At 37.0% G+C, this 24,522-nt stretch overlaps 3 protein-coding genes across 3 annotated transcripts in view; all 3 read left to right on the top strand.

Annotated features, from left to right (window-relative positions):
• Positions 1–2,838, top strand: part of LOC125677116 (taurocyamine kinase-like) — a 33,380-nt gene extending 30,542 nt beyond the window's left edge. Inside the window, exon 13 of the mRNA XM_048915093.2 lies at positions 2,517–2,838. Within this exon, the coding sequence (XP_048771050.2) occupies positions 2,517–2,668 (152 nt within the window). The 3' untranslated portion in view covers positions 2,669–2,838. The remainder of the gene's footprint in view (positions 1–2,516) is intronic.
• A 9,885-nt stretch (positions 2,839–12,723) lies between these two features.
• Positions 12,724–14,324, top strand: LOC125675055 (uncharacterized). The gene is made up of 3 exons (XM_048912534.2): positions 12,724–12,891; positions 13,186–13,249; positions 13,816–14,324. Exons 1-3 carry the CDS (start codon positions 12,811–12,813, stop codon positions 14,124–14,126), a joined length of 456 nt encoding a protein of 151 aa, XP_048768491.1. The 5' UTR covers positions 12,724–12,810; the 3' UTR covers positions 14,127–14,324.
• A 430-nt stretch (positions 14,325–14,754) lies between these two features.
• Positions 14,755–23,980, top strand: LOC125675056 (uncharacterized). Its single transcript, XM_048912535.2, has 3 exons — positions 14,755–19,636; positions 19,943–20,006; positions 23,335–23,980. Exons 1-3 carry the CDS (start codon positions 19,562–19,564, stop codon positions 23,643–23,645), a joined length of 450 nt encoding a protein of 149 aa, XP_048768492.1. The 5' UTR covers positions 14,755–19,561; the 3' UTR covers positions 23,646–23,980.
• The last annotated feature ends 542 nt before the right edge of the window (positions 23,981–24,522 follow it).

Below are 24,522 nucleotides of genomic sequence, written 5' to 3'. Positions count from 1 at the left end.
GCGGTCGTGTATTTACTCTCCCGAAAAAAAAAAACAACCCTGCCGCTTTTAGAAAGTATACATGTAGTAATCAAAATGGTTTTTTAAAAATGAATTTATCGAGTTGGCCTTAGAAAACTGTCCTCCGTTTCGAGAGAGAAAAAAACATGGTTCTCAAAGACAAACAGTTACAAACATTGAAAGTGTTGTTTGATGGAAAGGACTGTATTTCGAGGGAGCTGTCAGTAGTTCCAGCTAATCAATAACGTTAAACATGTTGTTGTACGTCACTGTATACATACTATGGTGAAAAACACCATACATCCGAGGTTAGATGGAATCGTCCGAGGTGATCCGAGTGAGAGCTAATCATGTAGCTCCGCAGTAAATTATTGGACTCGTTGTCAAGTTGTTCCTGGAGCAGCTAGTTTGCGACACCGTTGATTCAACCGAAATATAACTCCCTTTAAACATTACTAAAATTCCTTTTGTCCCTGACTTCTTTACAATGAATCACACACGAATCCTTAAAAAATATGATGCCATTAAAAACAAACCAACACTAAATCAGCGCTCCCTAGTGATAACTTTCATGTAAAATACTCGAATCTGATTGGTCGAGAAGCATTTGAAAAAACATATTGTTACCCTTTGAGAACAGAAAGCACGCACCCCAGGGTGATAATATCTAGCAACGGGTAACAGTACTTGACAACGGGTGATATTATAAAAAAAAATATGACATGCGTCAAATTTATGCGCGTACGGTTCGCCGTAGATTGTTAGACGACTTCATTTGAGCGTTTGTAATAACATCGATATATATACGAAATGTTGAATGAAGTGGTTGATCAAATGTCAACAGACGTAAGTTTTTCTGCTTTCCCGTTTACATAACATTCAGTATAATAAAACAAATATTGCATGTAGTTGAGGGTAACATTAAAATTTTCACCTTCGAAAAACCATTGTCAATACGCTTCGGTCAACAATGGTTTTCTCGAGGTGAAAATTTTAATGTTACCCTTAACTACAAGCAATATTTATATATTATTATACTTTCATGTAAAATACTCGAACCTGATTGGTCGAGAAGCATTTGAAAAAACATATTGTTACCCTCTGAGAACAGAAAACACGCGACCCAGGGTGATAGTATCTAGCAACGGGTAACAGTACTTGACAATGGGTGATATTATAAAAAATTATCACATGCGCCAAATTTATGCGCGTACGGTTCGCCGTAGATTGCTAGACGACGTCGTTTGAGGGTTTGTAATAAACGTGAGTACCCGCATCGAAATACGAAATATCGCACGACAGTGATTGATCAAATGTCAACAGACGTAAGTTTTTCTGCTTTCCAGTTTACATAACATTCAGTATAATAAAACAAATATTGCATGTATTTGAGGGTAACATTGAAATTTTCATCCCTCAAGAAACCATTGTCAACCTCGGCTACGCCTCGGTTGACAATGGTTTTCTCGGGATGAAAATTTTCAATGTTACCCTCAAATACATGCAATATTTATATATTATTGTTAGTCTTTACAATATTTATGGAGATAGCCGAGCGTCTGGTTGAAGAAAATTGAATTTCCAGCCATTAAATTAATTAACTATAATTATCAATATTCGTAACACACCTGCAGCGTATTCATGAAGAAAAGGTTATCAATACAAAGCACAATGGTTATCAATATCAGGCACAATGGTTATTGATACAGACACAATGGTTATCAATACAGACACAATGGTTATCAATACAGGTACAATGGTTATCAATACAGACACAATGGTTACAGGTACAATGGTTATCAATACAGACACAATGGTTATCAATACAGGTACAATGGTTATCAATACAGACACAATGATTATCAATACAGGCACAATGGTTATCAATACAGGTACAATGGTTATCAATACCAGACACAATGGTTATCAATACAGGTACAATGGTTATCAATAAAGACACAATGGTTATCAATACAGGCAGAATGGTTATTAATACAGGCACAATGGTTATCAATACAGGCACAATGGTTATCAATACAGACACAATGGTTATCAATACAGACATAATGGTTATCAAGACAGGCAGAATGGTTATCAATACAGGCACAATGGTTATCAATACAGGAACAATGGTTATCAATACAGACACAATGGTTATCAATACAGGTACAATGGTTATCAATACAGGAACAATGGTTATCAATACAGACACAATGGTTATCAATACAGGAACAATGGTTATCAATACAGACACAATGGTTATCAATACAGGAACAATGGTTATCAATACAGACACAATGGTTATCAATACAGACACAATGGTTATCAATACAGGAACAATGGTTATCAATACAGACACAATGGTTATCAAGACAGACAGAATGGTTATTAATACAGGCACAATGGTTATCAATACAGGAACAATGGTTATCAATACAGACACAATGGTTATCAATACAGAATTGTCATTATGTAATTCATGAAATTGACCACTTTTTTCTTCTTCAAATTTCCAGGTATTCATGGAGAACACACTGAAAGTGTTGGAGGTGTTTATGATATTTCCAACAAGCGCCGATTAGGTCTTAGTGAAATCGAGGCTATCCAGGAAATGAGGCGAGGTGTAGAGGAAATCATCAAACGGGAAAAGGAACTGCAGGGGAAGTGAGACAACCCAAAACCAATACTTGATGGATTAGCCGGAATGCTTATGAACTGTGATAAATGAATTGCTTTTTTTTTTTTAAATATTTCATATCATTTTTTTCTTCTCTTTCTTGATTTTCAGAGAATTGTATTAAACCAATCAAAAATTGAAATAAAGCTGAATCAGATAAAGGTGTGGCTTTATTATTTCAGGCAACCTTACTGAATTCTGAATGTAGGGTTTCAGATGACGCAGTGACCTCTGTCTGCAAAATAAAATGTCATCTAATATTAAACCTGTATGTGTACATGTAGATACAAAACTTATAAAATTATTACATTCCCTAAACGTTTGATGATACATAGTCAGAAATTTTTTAATGGAAGTAGGTCATGGATTTCAGAAAAATCAATGAATTTTTTTTTATTCTTTTGAAAATGGACGCGTCTGTCTGCCCTAGAGGTTATAAAACTTTTTTGAGCAAATTTTCATACTCAAACTCCGTTCTTAATCGTACTCGTACTCAAAAGTAAAGGTTATAAAACCTATATGACGTAAATTGTTCTAGAGCATGTTTACTTTCTTTAGTATAATATAATCATGAAAGGCGGAGATAACAAGTGATCAATCTCATAACTCTTATAAGCAATACAAAATAGAGAGTTGGACAAATACGGATCCCTGGATATACCAGAGGCGTCAAATCTCTGAATAAAACTTTCATGTACCGTGGAACCCCTGCCTAATTTTTTTCTTCTGAAAAACCTTTTTTAAGGCATCGCCAGCTTTCTCGCCTCCCCAAGTTGTCCGCTGTTAGACAACAGGACAGGACATATCAACCGAAAGGACGACTTAACTAATATGGATTGATTGATTGAATATTCTTTTTAACGTCCCTCTCGAGAATATTTCACTCATATGGAGACGTCACCACTGCCAGTGATGTGTTACAAAATTTAGGCCTATGCTCGGCTTTTATGGCCATTGAGCAGGGAGGGATTTTTATCGTGCCACACCTGCTGTGACAATGGACCTCGGTTTTTGCGGTCTCGTCCGAAGGATAGCCCCATTTAGTCGCCTCTTACGACAAGCAAGGGGTTACTGAGGACCTTTTCTAACCCGGATCCCCACGGGAAACTAATGTGGAAAAGGCGATATGGTAAGGCCTAATAATTTGAAAGATGATACCTTCGCGAAGCAAAACTCTAAAGGTATCACGTACGTGAAAGTAAAAAGACAAAATCAGCAAAAGAGTAGAGATAATCTTTATATACGTCCACTGAAAATTCTGTGAACCGAATCAATCGTAACTACATAATGTACTCGGTTATTTCCATAACCGAAAATAAACCTCGTATATAGACCGACTTAGTTTTAAAGTATTCAATTCATAGCCCTGGGGGAAGGGTGGGGCCACAACAGGGGATTCGATTCATATATTCATGACAATGTGTGAATTTTTTTTTAAAATGAACATTCATTACAAAAACGACAAGAGATGTTAGTAAAACACAGTTAGCCCCCCCCCCCCCCCCCCCCCCCCCGGTGCAAAATTCAAAAGAGTTATTCACACACATAATTTAATTGATAGTATCACCAATTGAAAATATTGAGCAGACAATATCTTCATAAGTCCAGAGTGGATTGACCATGACTATTCCTTATACTGTACAAGTGTACCTAGTTTGGTGTCAATCAAGCAAATAATTCTTAAATGATATAGGAAACAATATATTACTATGTCCAGTTTAACCCTTGACCTTTGACATTATGACCTGAAAATCAGTAGGGGTTATCTACTCCTTTTAAAAGATGTACTAGTGTAATATGTTTGATGCCTGTCAAGCAAAGGGTTCTCAAGATATTGAGCTGGCAGTATATTCCTATGTCGAGTTCGACCCTTGACCATGTGACCTCAAAATCATAAGAGGTCATCTTTTCTTGAAGAGATACCAGTGTACCAAGTTTGATGCCTGTTAAGCACAGGGTTCTCAAGATATTGAGTGGACAGTATATTCCTATGTCCAGTTTGACCCTTGACCTTTGATTATGTGATCTTAAAATCAATTGGGTCATCTTCTGTAAATGTACCAGTGTAACAAGTTTGATGTCTGTCAAGTAAAACGTTCTCAAGATATTAAGTGGACAGTAAATTCCTATGTTCAGTTTGACCCTTGACCTTTAATCATGTAACCTTAAAATCAATCTTCCTCACCTATTCCTCACAATGTATCAGTGTTCCAAGTTTAATGTCTGTCAAGCAAAGGGTTCTCAAGATATTGAGCGGACAGAATCTTCCTAAATCCAGAGTAGATTGACCCTTGACCTTTGATGATGTTACCTGAAAAACAATATGGGTCCTCTTCTATTCATAACCAACTCACATATGACATCATTACAATCAAGTGAATGGTTTTCAAGATATTGAGCGGACAGCATGTGGTCTACCGACCGACCGACCGGCAGGTGCAAAGCAATATGCCCCCCCCCCCTTCTTTGAAGGGGGTATAAATATCTACTATTCAGATTTTTGTACCTCAGTTTCACATCACGAACTTTTCCATCACTTCCGGGGGTTGTGCCAGTTTCTATTGACCACGCCCATTATTTGAATCTTGAACAAGTACAACGTTGCCATTTTGAATGTTTCTCTTTTCATGATGCCATTTCTCTCTTATGATATGGATATGAAAGAAATCTCGTGTCCATCTTCTCCAAAAAGTATCCACCACACGTTGAACAAATTTCCATCTTATTCTTGGGTCTTTGCAATCACTCTTCTCCTACAGGAACTCTGGTTCTTGTCCTACCAACAATTGATCGTTAGAACAAAGATATGTACCTTTCGTGGGGTCGCAATTCTTAGGTCCAATGGGACGTTCATTTAGTAGATTAGAAACTTCATAAAGAACAGTCTGTAACTCTGGAAATGTCATAATCGCAGATGCATTGGCAGTCTCGAGAGAAAGTTTTGTTGAAAGAATGAGGGATTCGCTGCAACCATTTTCCCAGGGAAACTCCGCTGACTTTGTCTCCAAATCCATGCCTTTAGTTTTCCCAAAATTCTTCTTAGTCCAACCTGTTCCCACCTCTGGTATATCCAGGGGTCCGTGTTTGCCGAACTCTTTATTCTGTATTGCTTATATGAGTTATGAGATTGATCACTGTACGTTATCTTCGCCTTTCATGTACAATTTTCTGCAATTCTTTCCCAGCAGCAATCAGCTGAGTTCCCGCATCAGAAATAATTTTTCTAGGATATCCTCTAATGGAAACAAAACGTCGTAGTACGATAATGAAACTGTCCATGTCATATCCTTCTGCTACATCAAGGTACCCTGCTCTTGATACTAAGCAACTGAACAAAACACCATAACCTTTTCCATGGGCCCGTTTTTTAACGGAGTCCTTGATTACTAGAGGTCCAAACTAATAGACGGCACACATATAGAAGAGAGGGGCTGGTTTGAATCTTATATTTGGCTCTGGATCCATCTGCTGACTTTGTGTAATTTTGTATTTCCTACTACATGTTACACACCTGGACTTGGTTCTGCTAATATTTATTTCTTCACTTTCGGTAAAGTGACATTAATCACTGCATGATCTTCTATAAAGGTGAAGATAACGAACAGTGATCAATCTCATAACTCCTATAAAGGTGAAAATAACGAACAATTATCAATCTCCTAACTCCTATAAAGGTGAAGATAACGAACAGTGATCAATCTCCTAACTCCTATAAAGGTGAAGATAACGAACAGTGATCAATCTCCTAACTCCTATAAAGGTGAAGATAACGAACAGTGATCAATCTCCTAACTCCTATAAAGGTGAAGATAACGAACAGTGATCAATCTCCTAACTCCTATAAAGGTGAAGATAACGAACAGTGATCAATCTCCTAACTCCTATAAAGGTGAAGATAACGAACAGTGATCAATCTCCTAACTCCTATAAAGGTGAAGATAACGAACAGTGATCAATCTCCTAACTCCTATAAAGGTGAAGATAACGAACAGTGATCAATCTCCTAACTCCTATAAAGGTGAAGATAACGAACAGTGATCAATCTCATAAATCCTATAAGGAATACAAAATGGATAGTTGGGCCCCTGGACACACCAAAAGTGGAATCAGGTGCCAAGGAGGAGTAAGCATCCCATGTCGACCGGTCACACCGACCGTGAGCCCTATATCTTGATCAGGTAAACGGAGTTATCCGTAGTCAAAATCAAAGTGCCGCGAATGGTCTGATAATTGGTGTGAAACACGTCAGCAGCATTTGACCCAATGATAGGTTGTATTGGCAAACTAGATCGTTAAACCAGGAACAGATAAACTTTTTAACGTTGTATTGTTTAAGCTAGGAATATATAAACTATTTAACATTGTAAGGTTTAGGCTCGGAAGAGATAAACTATTTAACGCAAGGTGAAGATAACGAACAACAATCAATCTCACAACTCCCATAAGTAATACAAAACAGATAGTTGGGCAAATACGGACCCCTGGACACACCAGAGGTGGGATCAGGTGCTTAGGAGGAGTAAGCATCCCCTGTTGACAGGTCACACCCACAGTGAGCCCTATATCTTGATCAGGTAAACAGAGTTATCTGCAGTCAAAATCAGTGTGCCAAGAACGGCTTAACAATCGGTATGAAACACGTCAGACAGCATTTGACCCAATGCGAGGTTGTATTGACGAACTACATCGTTATAACGACCATAGAATTTGCGAAATGTTGACTTTAAACGAGACTGCTGAAACCCCTGTGCCATTAACTTGTTTGTCTTTCACTACGTACCCTGTAAATGCATGATTGGTGGGGGAAAGTGTGAATGTTGACTGATTCCAGTTTTCCTTAATCCATTTACTCACCCTCTGTCCTACTGTAATAAGTTTATCCTTTGTTAGTTCGGGACCAAGACGTCGAAATCTCTGCATAACATCATTTGGGAGGACCATTTCAGCATACAAAATCCACGACTTTTCAGCCTGTCTTATAACTTCAGCTGTCATTCTTTTTTTGAAATTGGATCAAATTGTAGCATTCTTTTACCCACAAAAATTGACCGTGTCGGGAATATTCAACTGATGAAAAATCAATTTGGTTATTGTGTGAGAGGGAGTCATTCTCTTATAAAAGTATCTGCATTGCCGAACTCCTTTTGCATCAGCCATTTGTCTGGAGGTGAATTACGTTCCATGCATATTGTGAATACTAAAACATTGAAAGATTTGTTGGATAGCTTTCTAGACATTGCAAGTTTTGGAACATACTGTCAACCAAGATGTGGGGGATGCCGATGTGGACATTGTGTTGTGGAGGATGTCGATGTGGACATTGTGTTGTGGAGGATGTCGATGTGGACATTGTGTTGTGGAGGATGTCGATGTGGACATTGTGTTGTGGAGGATGTCGATGTGGACATTGTGTTGTGGAGGATGCCGATGTGGACATTGTGTTGTTGGTTCAGGAAATTTCACAATCAAAGAAGAGCACGAATTGAATATGACCTTTCCATCTTATTGAAATTTTGTGAAAATCAGATAGCTCTTGTTGGTGAAATTTATAACTGTTTATCTTAGGAGACAACAATGGATAGAAGTTTTTAATGGACTTTTTCAATTAAAATTCCTATGCATTTCCAGATGTGTGGGAATCCAGTTTTGGTGCTTTTTTCCTGATGACAGTTATCTTGCTTTCGGTGCATGTGCATACATGAAATGGGAAACTGCTTGGGACACCTAGATTGATCTTTGCAAAAAATCGGATCGCTCCAACAAAACAACTATTCATTCCAAGGCTTGAGCTTTGTGGTGCTATGTTGTCAGCTTGAGCTTTGTGGTGCTATGTTGTCAGCTTGAGCTTTGTGGTGCTATGTTGTCAGCTGGAGCTTTGTGGTGCTATGTTGCTTTGTGGTACTATGTTGTCAGCTAGAATACGGGGGAAAATGTGAACATTATGACTTTTACATATCAAGAAGTAATTCGAGTATGAACACAGACAATAGCAGAATCAACAAGATGGATTACTTTTGGTACTGCGGCTAAAATGGGGTCATGAAACGAGATCAAATTTGTAGTGGGATTAAAGAGGGTTAAAAAATAACAATCTTTTTCAAAAATCTTCTTAAAAACAGAAGGGTGAATGTGACTCAGGTGGGCGTTGTGGGCCATGGACCTATTGTTTTTGCATGCATTTCATCATCAAAAACTAACACTATTTGATTCAAGAATTTGACTGGTGTTGGTGTAAAAGAAGATAAATAACTTACAGCTGTTTTTATTGATCGATCGAACAAACATGAAATTTATCTTTGAAAAATTGGAGGAAATAAATTCGAATAAAGGACATCATCATAAATCCTGCAATATTTATGAAATGCACATTAATTCACATCGTTTGTCAGATGGTCAAAAATGGCAGAGCTTCCCACATGATAATTGAATTTCAATCGCCCGGAATTCTGGATTTGATAACAGATTCTCATTGTGCTGTTATCGATTGAGAAGAAACCCTAGATGCATGAAATTCATTATTTTTAGTCTGAACATACGATACTTATTGACCTATACAGGTGTCACACCGGTAATTGTCCAATCAAAATGAACTTAAGTCAATTGTAGTTCCATATATTTAAAGAAATATTTTTTTTCCTTGCGCGATTTTTCTCATTTCCTCTTCTTCTTTTCTCTTAATTTTTGTACCCCTGATTAGGACATTTTGTGTAATTTGTAGAAATAACCAAGTGTATACAAAGGAACTATTTGCTGTTGGTAGCTGAGGCTACTTCCTGGGGTGCACTCAGGCTGTTTACACACATGTGAAAAACACGTGGATTTGAGGGTAGTCTTGTTTGCGGGTAATTAATTTTCGAAAATGCCGCGTAGGGTGTTGTTTTTCTGGTGTCGGCAGACGAGATTGGTAACATAGAACGTGTCTGACTGCGTTATTCGGCATCAATTTTGTAAACTGATTTTTCCCCTCTATAGTAATATATAATGAAAATAATTACCGGTGTGATACCTTGAAGGAAGTCGTGAATTTCACAATTTCCCGTTTTTCTCAGTCCTTTCCCTTTTAATCGGCTCAAAATCAGCACTGGATATCAAAACAAGAGGTTTGAAAAACAAAACGGTGCTTTAATAAGTCATTCAAGAAACATGACGCAATGCACAATGCGAAATTTCAATTTACATCTAAATACGTATCAACAACGTATTTTGTGCCTTATACAGCTAGAAAATCGTTAATATTTGTATAAACACCCATCTACATAGCATACACCGGCGGTTTTAACACTTAATACATCCAAAAGAAGTATCAAAATTTCACATCGATTTTACAATACGCATATTGCACAATACCCCCCCCCCCCCTCCTCCTGCCTTGCGCAACTGTTAGATGGACTTTCCTTGACATTCATAAGCATCATACATAACTCTATGACTTCTTGATTCAATGTCATTATTGTAAATTAACCCAATTAAGAGATTTCGTATTTCTGCGTAGAGTTTAGAAATTTTATCTTATTTTTAATTTTATGTCCTAAAGAGAAATTAAGATAATTCATGGTAAATGCCGTCAAGTTCACTCATATGAACATCAACATGTCTCCTTAACACAGAAGATTTCAAATTATATTTTAAGGGCCCAACAGGCGAAGTAATATTTCTGGCACGATTTACGACAGTCCCCTCCGTAGCAGGATATCAAAGCTCTGACGACGTAGGCCATAATTCTATTGCCGGCTTCTAAAGCGTTGACCAAAAATTTGTGTTATGTTCTGCATATCATTATATTCTTATACCGTTTTGAGCATTTTGAGCACTTCCAATTCAACGTCACTATACCTAGCGCCCTTGGTATTTGATCTACATCTTCTTTAGAACCAAAATTTAGGAAATGTTTTAGCTTAATTTTTGTGTAATGAACAGTAACATGGATGATTTCTGTATGATTTGTGCACACGTTTAAAAACGTCATATTATCCAGTCAGACTTTAGTCTTATTTATTTGTTTTAACCAGTATTTAGTCTTCTTAATGTGTTACCCCTGCTTTAAATAAAGGCTAAATACGCACAACCCCTGACAGATTAGGGGGCCATTACTTGAAACACTAATCACCCGTGAGTATCAACTTGGTTTAATCTGTTAAGCGTAATTAATGGGCTCTTCTAGGATACCAAATTGACCAGATGCAGATTCCATTATAGTACCGAAAATTGAACATTTTCACAAAACCAAAGATCTCACTCATAGGAAATTTGAAATAATTAGCAATTTAAAAACAATTATAAATAAATTTAGGATTAATAAGTGATTGAAATAGCAAATTTCATCATTCTTCTTTCTAATGAAACCATTTTTGCGGAAATATCTTGATTTTATACAAAGTTATTTCAATTTAAAAAGTACCACACGCGCCTCATATTTCACTAATGAAACAGGCAGAAATCACGATAGTCCCAAGGGGAAGTAAATCACCAGTTACGTCAGTTATCTTGCTCCGATCGCTATGTGCATGGGGTATACTATTGGTGAATGAAACGGGCACCTGCTGTGCAAATTTGACATTTTTTGATGGAGATTTAGTTGTCTTCAATGTATCACACCGGTAATTGTTCGATCAAAATGAACTTAGTCAATATTGTAGTCCCATATATTTAAAGAAATATTATTTTCCTTGCGCGATTTTTCTCATTTCCTCTTCTTCTTTTCTCTTAATTTTTGTACCCCTGATTAGGACATTTTGTGTAATTTGTAGAAATAACCAAGTGTATACAAAGGAACTATTTGCTGTTGGTAGCTGAGGCTACTTCCTGAGGTGCACTCAGGCTGTTTACACACATGTGAAAAACACGTGGATTTGAGGGTAGTCTTGTTTGCGGGTAATTTATTTTCGAAAATGCTGCGTAGGGTGTTGTTTTTCTGGTGTCTGCAGACGAGATAGGTAACATAGAACGTGTCTGACTGCGTTATTCGGCATCAATTTTGTAAACTGATTTTTAATGATTTTTCCCCCCCTCTATAGTAATATATAGTGAAAATAATTACCGGTGTGATACCTTGAACATGGGTAGCAGGGGACAGTTTCGCACTATAGGCCGGTCAATTTTTTCAAAAAATGGAATTACCCTGTATTTGAAGTGATATTACATGTGTAAAAATGTATACAATAATTTTAGGATGCATGTCAAATGTAGCTGAGTGCTTAGTAAAAATGTTGATATACAACATGTAGGTGTCACCATGATTCCTAGCATATAGATGGGTGCAAATACGAAACTAAGACACGTGGTCAGTTGCTGAAGAAATTCCGGTGAAAACATGCAGGGTCTAGCAAAAGGTCTGTAGCTGTGAGGGAAGGTGGATGGCCCCATATGAGAGGTAGATTTTTGAGAAGGGCAGATAGGGTTCTTGATTGTGCACAGTGTCTAAATCCCCATGTTTGGTACTGTGATGGTGTGGGGGTGGTGCGGATTAGCCCAAATGAGGGAAAATCAAAGCAAAAAAGGGGAACCTGCTCAGAGCATGTTTTGTGCACCAGCACCAGTATTTATAGATTACATGTAATTTAGGGTCATAATTTATTAACTACACTAATATGAAATACAAGTATTGACATAAAAGGGAAATATGATTTTTCATTAGTCTGTCATAATCTGACTTTGGTGTATACCCCCTATCCACATGTTTCAAAACCAAAGAAACTGTCCCCTGCCACCATGTGCGTCGAGCAGTAATGATAACTCGATTCAAATTTTGTCGTGTGTGTTAGCAGGAAGAATTTTGTGGTGTGTATAAAAGATCGATGTTTGCTACTTGAATAGGCAGCCAATGTGCTGAATTCATACTTTGTTTATATTGGCAGCCAATGTGCTGAATGTATACTTTGTTTATTTACCTCCGTCTGGTCCAATAACAACGAGTGTAAACATCGATACTGACGTTATAATTGATGCACTTTATGTTCATATCTCAAGGTCACATCTTGTTGTACAAATAGGTCAAGTGCAACAACATTGCATGAATATGTAGCCACTCCCACCTCTGACGTAAGCCTGAATGAAATGCCAGTCAGCGGCACGTACTCCCACGATATAAATACACGCGACGGTGTGATTTTCAGTTAAACTCAAAATCGAAAGAGATGTTACGTTCAACATTAAAAAGTCTTAGACAATTTTATCGTCCGCTTTCTGGACTGTGTGGGAAGCCGGTGAATGAGTGGGTGAGTTAACACGACCGCTTATAAAGTGCTTAATATGTCTATATATTGCATGTCATATAATATGTATATATTATGATCTTCATCAAAGTTAAAAACATTCGTTTTAAAATGTAAGACTAAGTACGAGTCACCATAAAACAAATCAGTGAAATTTGAAAATATTTTTTAAAAATGTAATATCGAGAGTGATCTTTACCTATTATTCTATATAATTATACTCTGTTGATTTCATATTGATTTCCTTTCGGTGAAACTTCGATATGATGTTTAATATCATGTTTTCTTTCTCATCAGGCCACGGGTGCAGTCGTGCCGGGGCGCCTTCCACAGAAATCTCAAGACTGCAAATTTTCAACAGGTATGTAAATAAACTTGTATATAACAAAGCACACTGTAAACTAACACCGAGAGCTGTATTCACACCCAAAAGAAATATATCATCAATTCAAACCGTCAAATAAAATAAAATAAACGTTTGTATAATGATTTAATCTGTTTCTCAAGAAAACCAGCCGCGGCTTCAAAAATGCTTCTCTGATCGCACTTGTAAATGTATTTTGTTTCTTCTAAAATAAAAATCTATACTATAGCAACTATAAGCGGTCTGCCTCATTGAATAGCTAATCACAATCTCAAGGGCGAAAAGACGAGCTTTAATGAGAATCAATAGCGGACAGTTCCTTGTACAACATTCTCAGTAGGGCCTCCATCAACAACATCCATTCTCCTATACATGCATGAAAATGTAAAGAGAAAAGGAGAAATCGTTTTTACGAAGCATAATATCTTAATACGCATAAAAACAGATATGGAGTAATGTCAACCCGGGCTAACACAAACAATAAAGATTGACAAAACATCGTGTATTAACTTTAAGTGTGTTTGTAAAAAGAATGTTATAAGGCACTTGTGTAATTTTTGCAGATGACTTTGACTGTCTACAAATTGACTGCCAGGAGGAGGGGTTCCAGTCCTTCATGAATAATTCTGACCACGGCATTTTTTCCACATTGGAAGAAAACAAACCGCAAGTGGTTTTCTTAGAGCACATGCAGGAATCAGATTTCTGGACAAAAATACACGTACTCATGCGCAATCTGGGATACACCGGAAGTTTCGAGGACTCTCGTCATGGTCGTGTCAAAGGTGTGTTTATACGAAATGACTTAGTGGAGCCCAGAGGTCAAACTGGAGTGGAGACAGTCTACAAGTCGGGTATACCAGACCCTCTCTAGGACAGGGGAGGGAACTGTGTAAAGCATTCCCTAATTTATCTACCTCATGTTGTGATATTACGTCTTATGTGAAGTATTTTAATTATGAGACGCTAGCAATTGAATCTCAGTATTAGAAATCCCTGAGCTTTACTAGATGTGATTTATTATGTACGTTATAGTTGTTTACACGCTCTAATAAAATTATGTTAGGTCACATTTGCGTTCGGTTTTTTAATTTTTTTTTATATATATATATAAAAGGAACAGTTTTAGATATCTTACTGTTGCAAGATTTCATATTGCCCTCCATGTGTCAAGCACGACACGATTTTTTACTCGTGTCCCCCGAGTGTCTAAATTACACACAAACTTTGGATACGAAAGTGTTAATAGGTTAAAAAATAACCTTCGTCATTAGTTCCCTGAAACAACCCCATCTAGTGCACGATCAGTACAATAATTATTAATTCACTATGCGTAGTACTTATCATTCATAAAACTATATCTGCGGGTGGAAGATGAGTACGTTTTGATTAGCAAATAGAAATAATAAAATCTAGTACAGAACGTTCTGACTTACCACCGCATTTACTAGTAGTATGACCAACGTGTCGTGGTCTGTAGACGGTAACAGAAACCTTCTAATTCAGAAAGAGACCAAAAATAAATAATAATAATAATAAAACAACAACCAACGTTTAACAATTTATTGTGCAGAATGTGACTGTGTGCGACTTTCATCAGATTCTCCTAATATTAGCACAGCTCAAATCACTAGGAAGTACATGTATTTCAAAAGATCAACCAAGGCTTTAGGACCATAGCGGTGGCCACAATATAATTTAACAATTACACTGTTACAAGAGTGAGGAATTCAGGCAATACTAGCTGTCGTTTTGATGTCGAAATTTTTTGCTGTAAAATTGTGATTTACTATTTCAATGACAGACAGAATAAGGCTTATAAACATTGGTTATTTATATTTGTGTTAGAAAATCTATTCAGAGTCTCTGAATGAAGCGATATTACGTTATTGTCTTCCCGTACTATAAATGATTTCTATATACTGCTATATATTCCACTGAGCCGAAATCTTTATTTTGATAAAAAAAAATCTAAACTTAGTTTTGATTATGATTAAAGTTACATACAAAACTGTCATAATAGCACATTTATACAACAAAGTAAAGGTTTCAGATTTAGAGGTAATATTGTTTTAAGTTCACTTTTTACGTACCAATCTGCATGAGAACACGTACGGAAAATTAATTACCGTGTTGTGCTCAAGTTCAAGGTCTTTATTATCCTTGAGCCAAACGAAAGCGATCCAAAAGACTCTGGAGATAATCAAGACCCGTCGTTTTGAGACATTGTAGGTATAACATAAATACAGTAATTAAAAAGAGGTCATGTACCTGCAGGTATTACAAATCTAATTAAAATCAGATCATCTCTAACCGTAGTACTCCAGAGTTTCCGGGCATATATCGTAAGTTCGATCCGTCTACGTGCCAAAAAACTCAGTCGTCATATTTTCCCATACAAAGTCTATAACCTATAAATATCGTCCCCCGATTCTTATCAATGATCTGTAGTAAATAGTTAGATCCTCCCCCGATTCTTATCAATGATCTGTAGTAAATAGTTAGATCCTCCCCCGATTCTTATAAATGGACTGTAGTAAATAGTTAAATCATTCCCCGATTCTTATCAACGAACTGTAGCAAATAGTTAGATCCTCCCCGATTCTTATCAATGAACTGTAGCAAATAGTTAGATCGTCCCCCGATTCTTATCAATACACTGTAGTAAATAGTTAGATCGTCCCCCGATTCTTATCAATGGACTGTAGTAAATAGTTAGATCCTCCCCGATTCTTATCAATACACTGTAGTAAATAGTTAGACCCTCCCCGATTCTTATCAATGAACTGTAATAAATAGTTAGAACCCCCCCCCCCCCCCCGATTCTTATCAATACACTGTAGTAAATAGTTAGATCCTCCCCGATTCTTATCAATGAACTGTAATAAATAGTTAGACCCCCCCCCCCCCCCCGATTCTTATCAATGAACTGTAGTAAATAGTTAGGTCCTCCCCCGATTCTTATCAAGGAACTGTAGTAAATAGTTTGATCCTCCTTGATTCTTATCAATAAACTGTAGTAAATAGTTAGATCCTCCCCGATTCTTATCCATGGATTGTAGTGCAACACTTGTAGTTGATGAACATCTGTGACCTAGATTTTTCTGGACGTTCGATCTTTGTCGATGTTTATCATTTCAGTAGAAAGATTAAGGAACACTGATTGCATAACTGTATTTTTTTCATGAATGTTCCAGAGATTTCATTTTAAACTGTATAAATCTACTCTGTGAATACTATGATATTGAGCTCTGGGAGACAATTAAGACTTGTACAGTGTAAGATTGGACACTGAGCATTCGAGATCATTAGGCTATATAGACCTGGGTACCAGACAGGATTTTGACAGCCGATTTGTGATAGTTTTGTGTGTGAACTCGACTGGGCATTCAAAACTATTGTATACGTATCGTCGGCATTCAAGCCTATTGTATACCTATCGTAAGTTAACCTACTAATTAGTATTTTCTTATTGATATATTTTTCTTTTGATAATTGTAAATAAAAATCGTGCTATATTTTTTATTTTTAAATTTGTGTTTGTGATTGAATCAAGGTAGCTCATTACACCAAAAGTTTATTTAATGACTCTATAAAATACCTCTTCTGAAGTATGCTTTCACTATCAAAAGAGGGATGCATTCTCTCAATTATTCTATACATGAATTTTTTGTGATTTTTTCCGGAATGATAAAAAAAGTTGTTTTGTTTGTAAATAAGAGATTCTAAAGTCCAAATTACGCTGTGATTAAATTTGGCGCATGATATGAATATCTAATAAAACACCCCTAAACCACTCAGATAGACGTTGTAATTTTTAAATAAAAAATATTTAGGAAAATTGAAATGGCTATTTTTTTTTTCATCAACGGATAAACTTTTCAAAAACATGTCTTTTAGGAACAAACATATATCGGAAAAATATATTTCAAAAAGAAATTGAAATGAAAAGGTCAACATTAAAAAATATTGCGATTTTTCAACTTTGAACCAAACCCGATCGGAATTATAAAAATGTACTCACAGAGAACGTTGCAATCAGAAAACTATACAATCCCTTGATGTAAAATGGTTTACAAATTTAATGAATTTATAAAGGAAATTAATTGCTTGATGAAAGGTGCGTACAATTAGCAACACTATGTAAGTGAGAAAGTTTCCCAGTTTACTTTCGGAAGGTCGGTGGTCTCTTCCCACGTACAGTGTATCTGGGTTCTCTCTCCACCAATAAAAATCTGGGCGCCACCAGATAACTGCAAAATTGTTGAGTGTGGCGGAAAACATCAATCAATTAATTAATCAATCAATTATTTTAGCAATTTATATCAATCTTTATCGGATCGGTACTTTTCTCTCTCGTTTAATTCAAGTCTAAAATATAGCGATGCATCTGAAATTTGGTCATTTCATTTCAAAACAATTTTAAAAAAAAAAAAAAAAATATATATATTTGTCTGGTACTGATTGTTTTCTGAAGATTTTATCCGTAGATTAAAAAAAATATATTAACATATAAACTTTTCAATTTTCATCAATATTTTTATTTAGACCCATATCGCTATTTATTCTGTTATGGCTCAGATTCCTATTCCATTCGTGTTTACAAATAATGAACAAGCCATGCACTTGAACAGTGCGTCTTTCCTTTATATTCATTGGACAAACAGCGGTAGGGGTGTAAACAACGATGACGTATGACATAACCCACAGTCACATGATTTTATCAATGAATGACCCAGTATTTCCCATTCTTGTGCAATTTAGGTCACAACAACAGTGCATTGAAAATGTGTGGCCACTCCCACCCCGCGACGTATGTCTGCACGAATCTTCAGTCATTGACACGTAGTCCTCTAATACACTTTAATTTAAAAACGCTTTTCAGATCATGGAGGAACGGCAGTCAATTTATACAGCTCTCTTCATTGATTTAACTTCATGCAGCATTGCATTGTGATAAAATTCCGTTGCACGCAAAACAAGATAGTAACGTTTGCAAAATAGCAAAACATCCTTATTCAGTGTTTTACCGGACATGTATGATATAAAAATCTATAACAGGGCATGAAGCCAGGATGTCTGCTTCATTGAATGAATAAATCAAAATTTCAGGGACAAAAAGCACAATATCTACTGAAAATCGATACATGTTATAGTTTCTTTGACAGCAATCTCACTACGGTTCCATTAGCAATATCCGTATTTCCCAACCACTAACCGAGCACTCTCGTAATGCAAATTTAACGTCTTTTTGATATCTAAAAGAAAAGGGGAAAGAAAGCGAGTCTTCTATCGCTAGGCGCCAGTTATTAGAAGTGAAAATTAAGGGCCTTAAAAAACGAAGTCCCGAGTCAGGGTGGGTGTTGGAACGATTAAGGACCCTCACTACCAAGCCCCAGGGTGGGTGTTGGAACGATCAAGGACCCTCACTACCAAGCCCCAGGGTGGGTGTTGGAACGATTAAGGACCCTCACTACCAAGCCCGTAAGAGGCATTCATATGCCCAGACATCTTCGCTAGCCAAGAGTTTTCGGGAACTTGGCTAACGGAGATGATGCCCAAATTTGTGGTACTGCACCAGTGAAATGATTGGACCTAGAACAACAAGTCTTCACATGGAATCACATTGACGCATTACACGGGTCATTGACGCATTACACGGGTCATTGATTGCGTTTCCAGGTCGAATTGAGTAACGTAGACCAGGGGGAATATTTTCCATTTATCAGCTTAAAAAGAAAAATAATGATATATAATTCACTGCTCTCCAATTACCTGTAACCTACGCTTTTTAAGTTGAACGGGATTTCTGACTTCATTTATGAAACAACCCTTCTCACTTGTAGTTCGTTGCATGCCACTGTTGTTTGTGCTGTAGCTGCTGAGACAAAGTTAACCCCGGACATAAGATTATGTACCGCTGGCAGGTATTTAAAGGTTAACCCCGGACATAAGATTCTGTACCGCTAGCTACGGAGATTTTTCCGATAACATCGCAGAGTGCAAGACGACCATGAATTTGGCGTGAATGTCAATGGTTTCCATCTATCTATCTATTGAACAGCGAGTGCTATAAAATATTCTATAATTATACACCGACAGGGGGAGGGAGAGGGCGTGGCTGGTGTTACACCAGTAACCTTGACATTGACGTGTTTGGACACATAAATAAACCACAAATAACGAACAATTCACAAACCAGCAAACGATCCCAGGCATTCTTCTCGTTAGTGACGTCAGAACAAGCCAGTCTTTAAATCTACTTAGCCGCCTCGGATGTTCCTGGTCTCAGTCTTCTTTATATAGAGCATGTTACGGAGTCTGTACCACGGTGTAAGACGGGTCTATCGACCTCTAAGCGATCAGTTCGGAGCATCAAAGTTTGTGAGTATAGGACTAGAAATAAGGTTATTAAGAAAATTTTCACATAATAATATATAAATGATAATATGTTTACCTCTGACATTGAAAATAACATTTGCATGACTATTTTTATCATCTATCTTTTATTATAACAATTGATTCACTGTAGATCTTATTAAACAATGTGGATCTTTCATCGAATAAAACTCGTTTTCTCTCCCAAAACATAAACGTAAAAATAATATAGACTCTAGAGTTATATAGTATGCCTCGTGTGACCCAGATTGATATTAGTGGCATCTGGCAATGTTTATTTATTTTTTACAGCGAGGTGTGACCGGAGTCACGGGTCAATGCATGCAAAGTCAACATGCCAAAGATCACTCCACAGGTAAAACTAGGCCATACGCATCAGCAATATTGCATACCTTAAGTATTCAGGTCATTTCTATATATCTAGGTCAGTGAGGAAATGAAACCATCTAAGGTAGAATCTGTTTATTAAAGAAGCCCGGATAAAGCAATATATACAAAAAGTCAGAAGTAAAATCATTGAATAGGAAGCGATGAAGTGATAAGTATATGATGTCATTAAATTGAATAGGAAGCGATGAAGTGATAAGTAAAACTTATACGGTACCAATTTTGATGCACCAGATGCGCATTTCGACAAATAATGTCTCTTCAGTGATGCTCAACCGGAATGTTTGAAATCCGAAATAGCTATGAAGTTTTAGAGCTAAATATAGCCAAAAATAGCATGATGTCAATAAATTGAATAGGAAGCGATGAAGTGATAACTATGCCATTAAATTGAATAGGAAGCGATGAAGTGATAACTATGCCATTAAATTGAATAGGAAGCGATGAAGTGATGAGTATGATGTCGTATTTCAATAAAATATTATTTCTATCACGGTATCCATTCGTAACACTAGAACTAATTATGGGTAACCATTTCGCAGGACACAGTGTCCTATCGAAATATTAGATAATTTCACATCAATTTCCAGGTTCGAATACAATCTAATCCTGTATGAAGAATTCTGCAGATATTAGCTGCTTTACTTACAATCTAATCCTGTATGAAGAATTCTGCAGATATTAGCTGCTTTATCTAATCCTGTATGAAGAATTCTGCAGATATTAGCTGCTTTATCTAATCCTGTATGAAGAATTCTGCAGATATTAGCTGCTTTATCTAATCCTGTATGAAGAATTCTGCAGATATTAGCTGCTTTACAAGAATTCTGCAGATATTAGCTGCTTTACTTTTAAAGGTGTTGGAAATTCAAGATACGCTATCAATTGTGACGTCAACTTACGCGGTAATGTTTCTGATTGTGACGTCAACTTACGCGGTAATGTTTCTGATTGTGACGTCAACTTACGCGGTAATGTTTCTGATTGTGACGTCAACTTACGCGGTGATGTTTCTGATTGTGACGTCAACTTACGCGGTAATGTTTCTGATTGTGACGTCAACTTACGCGGTAATGTTTCTGATTGTGACGTCAACTTACGCGGTAATGTTTCTGGGCGGTACCTTCCATACCACAAAATTCTGTCGTGAATATGGGTTACAGGCCTGTTCTAAAAATAAATACATCATATTCCATTAAAAAACGCATAATATTTAAAAACAGATTCCTACAATATTAAATTAAATTCATTTTTTACATCCAATCCGTGGCATAAAGATTGTTAGTTTTTAAACTAATTTCAAACGTGTATTTATGTCAGAGAGAATAGGCCTACAGAATCGTGGACAAATGGTGCAATCATTATTGTACGGCTTAAATACGTTTGCAACGTAATATAATATCTACATTGTTTAGTTTTCATATATAAATCTTATTTCATAATTAAACTAAATGTTGATTGCATTGTCTAGCTGTTATCCATTTTGAAAAACAACTTTTGAATTAACTGGTGAGAGGAAGGTTGAAACATGATAGAAATACCTATATATTAGTATATTATCGGTATAACTGTTCTTAATTAACATTTGTCCTGTTCAGTAAACATCATACCGTGGATTACAGACATTTTCTCTGTCTGTCAGGGAACGCACACAATGAAATACCATTCAGCAATGCTGTAACAGAGGTCTAATTACACACGTAACAGACGCATTCTCCTCAATATCAATTAACATCCATGTTATTTACTATCTCAAGTCTACCGGTCAGAGCCTTCGTTTCGCATCCCGGCGCGCGTCATAAGACCAACCGGCGCGGAACTCGTCGAATGTCTCGCGTACTCTACATATGTCGAGGAGTTCAATTGGTCATAAGACGTTTAGGTAGTGACTGCTCCTTCGCCAAGATGTAATCCAATCGTCCGGCGTTAGACGTGATCCTACAAGCGGAGGTCCCGTGTCACGATAGGCTTCAACAGAATAAAGAACCCTCACTGTTATACAACCCTGAGCGCAATGCATAGGTCAATATTTGTGGTACTTAACCTAAAGCTGGTGACGTCTCTAAATGGGCGAGCAAATCCCGAAAAGAAACAAAAACAAACTAAACTGCATGTATAAATACTGTAATCCAGTTTCTATTCGCGTGCCAAAAATCGCGAGGTTCATGAAAACATATTTATCGCGAATATTTCTCGCCGTGATTCAGTTTAAAAAAAAAATGTCTCTTGTATTTGTGGAAGATTATCGCGACCGTGAAAATTATTCGCCACAAACCAGTTCATCACTGGTGACGCGCGAAATCATGTTGTCGCAAATAAATGTTGGTTTACACTATCTCTTAAAGAAAAAATCAGAATTAAAATGGCTACCATGACGCTACATTCTCGCATAGAGGTAGATGTCTTTGGGAACTCTCCGTATAAACACTGAGCGGAGAATTATGTCTACGGGAACTCTCCGTATAATCATTGAGCGGAGAATTATGTCTACGGGAACTCTCCGTATAAACATTGAGCGGAGAATTGTCTACGGGAACTCTCCGTATAAACATTGAGCGGAGAATTATGTCTACGGGAACTCTCCGTATAATCATTGAGCGGAGAATTATGTCTACGGGAACTCTCCGTATAAACATTGAGCGGAGAATTGTCTACGGGAACTCTCCGTATAAACATTGAGCGGAGAATTATGTCTACGGGAACTCTCCGTATAATCATTGAGCGGAGAATTATGTCTACGGGAACTCTCCGTATAATCATTGAGCGGAGAATTATGTCTACGGGAACTCTCTGTATGGCCATTGAGCGGAGGAGAATTATATAGACCAAATCGCTAGTATACGAGAGTTTAACATTATTTCCGACTGTAAAATCGTAATTTCTGTAGTGGCATATTTCCGTCATCTACATATATAGACATATCCGCGAATTGATATTCTCAATGAGTAAAACGAGGGGAAAATAATAACACTCTATCCATGAAAAAAAGTCCCCACTGATATAAAACTACGCAAATAACCACAGGGGAAATATCTGAGAAGAAAACAATTTGTAATCATGACCAGCATCCACAAATCAATGATGTTCAATGTTTGTAGGAAAATGCATGCGGCGCCTCTATTACAGTGAAGCTTACCATCTATTCCAACCGAACTGGGATTTCCTCTTAATGTTTGACCTTGATTTCAATTTCTGGATATTGAACTAGAGATTTTGTAGAAGCACTTGTAGTATATATACTCTCCTATGACACAAAATACAATAACAAATGGTAAATATCGCCATTTCTTCTGCAGATTACACCGACTACGTCGTGATCGATTTCTCCGACAAAGACTACGCCGAGAAAACCAGCGACGGGGAAGATGTTGACGGCATCTCCTCAGTGCTGAAGGACAAACCAGAGTTCGTCTATCTGGAGCGGATCCAAGAACGGCACTACTGGGGCAGGATCCGCTCCTTCATGAGACAGTTAGGCTACGAAGGGCATCTAGAGGACCTTCGTCAGGGGCGGGGAAAGGGCGTGTTTATCAGGGAAGATGTAGCACAGTTAGTTAAGCCTTACAACGGGACGGTGTACAGATCCAGGAGACCAAACCCCTTATAAGAAATCAACATTGATTTATATACAGGATATTTATAGTACCAGTGCGCACCGTTATACAGGATATTTATAGTACCGCGCGCACCGTTATATGGGATATTTATAGTACCACGCGCACCGTTGTACGGCACCTACCTCATGTAATACATACCTCTGTCACGGCTGGAGATGATGGTAGTTTTTCCATGAGCTCGTTATGGATTGCAGTTTCCCCCCTGACATGATGTCAAAGTTGAACAGGAGAATTGTCTGAGATAGAGGTGTTTATCATTTTTTTTAAAATTATTATTTACGGGTTCTGTATATTTTGAAAATAAATTCTTATCAAATGACAAAAACGTTTGCTCGTGAAGTTAACGCAGCTAGGTGTGGCACAATAAAGATCCCTCCCTGCTCAATGGCCGTAAGCGCCGAGCATTGGCCTAAATTTCACAGCCCTTCATCAGCAATGGTGACGTCTCCATATGAGTGAAAAATTCCCGAGAGTGACGTTTAACAATCTATCTTTTGTTTTTCTTTTTTAGATAGAAGATTGCCGAAAATACATGCGATATTCTCATTTTAGAACTACCAATTCGTGAGATGATATGATATATTTACACCCGAGACGAAATATAAACTTTATAGATTTGATACCAGGAATTCTATGAATTCTGTATAATTATCTGAAAATTGAAAAAAAGAGGGGTTATTTTGTTTTTAGAACGGTTGCACTGCATTTATTCATCATTTCGATACGTTCAACACAAATCCTCGAAAATGTCTATTCTAATTTCAAATTTTAGAAAATACAAGAATGAGAATTACACGAGTTTCAAAGAAGATTTATTACATTGGATTTTTATTCAAGTGACCTAAAAAAAAGATATATTATATAAAT

The sequence above is a fragment of the Ostrea edulis genome, chromosome 3 (assembly GCF_947568905.1).
Source record: "Ostrea edulis chromosome 3, xbOstEdul1.1, whole genome shotgun sequence".
Lineage (NCBI taxonomy): Eukaryota > Metazoa > Mollusca > Bivalvia > Ostreida > Ostreidae > Ostrea > Ostrea edulis.
The sequence above is the reverse complement of the archived record's forward strand: the minus strand, read 5'-3'. Positions and strand labels throughout refer to the sequence as shown.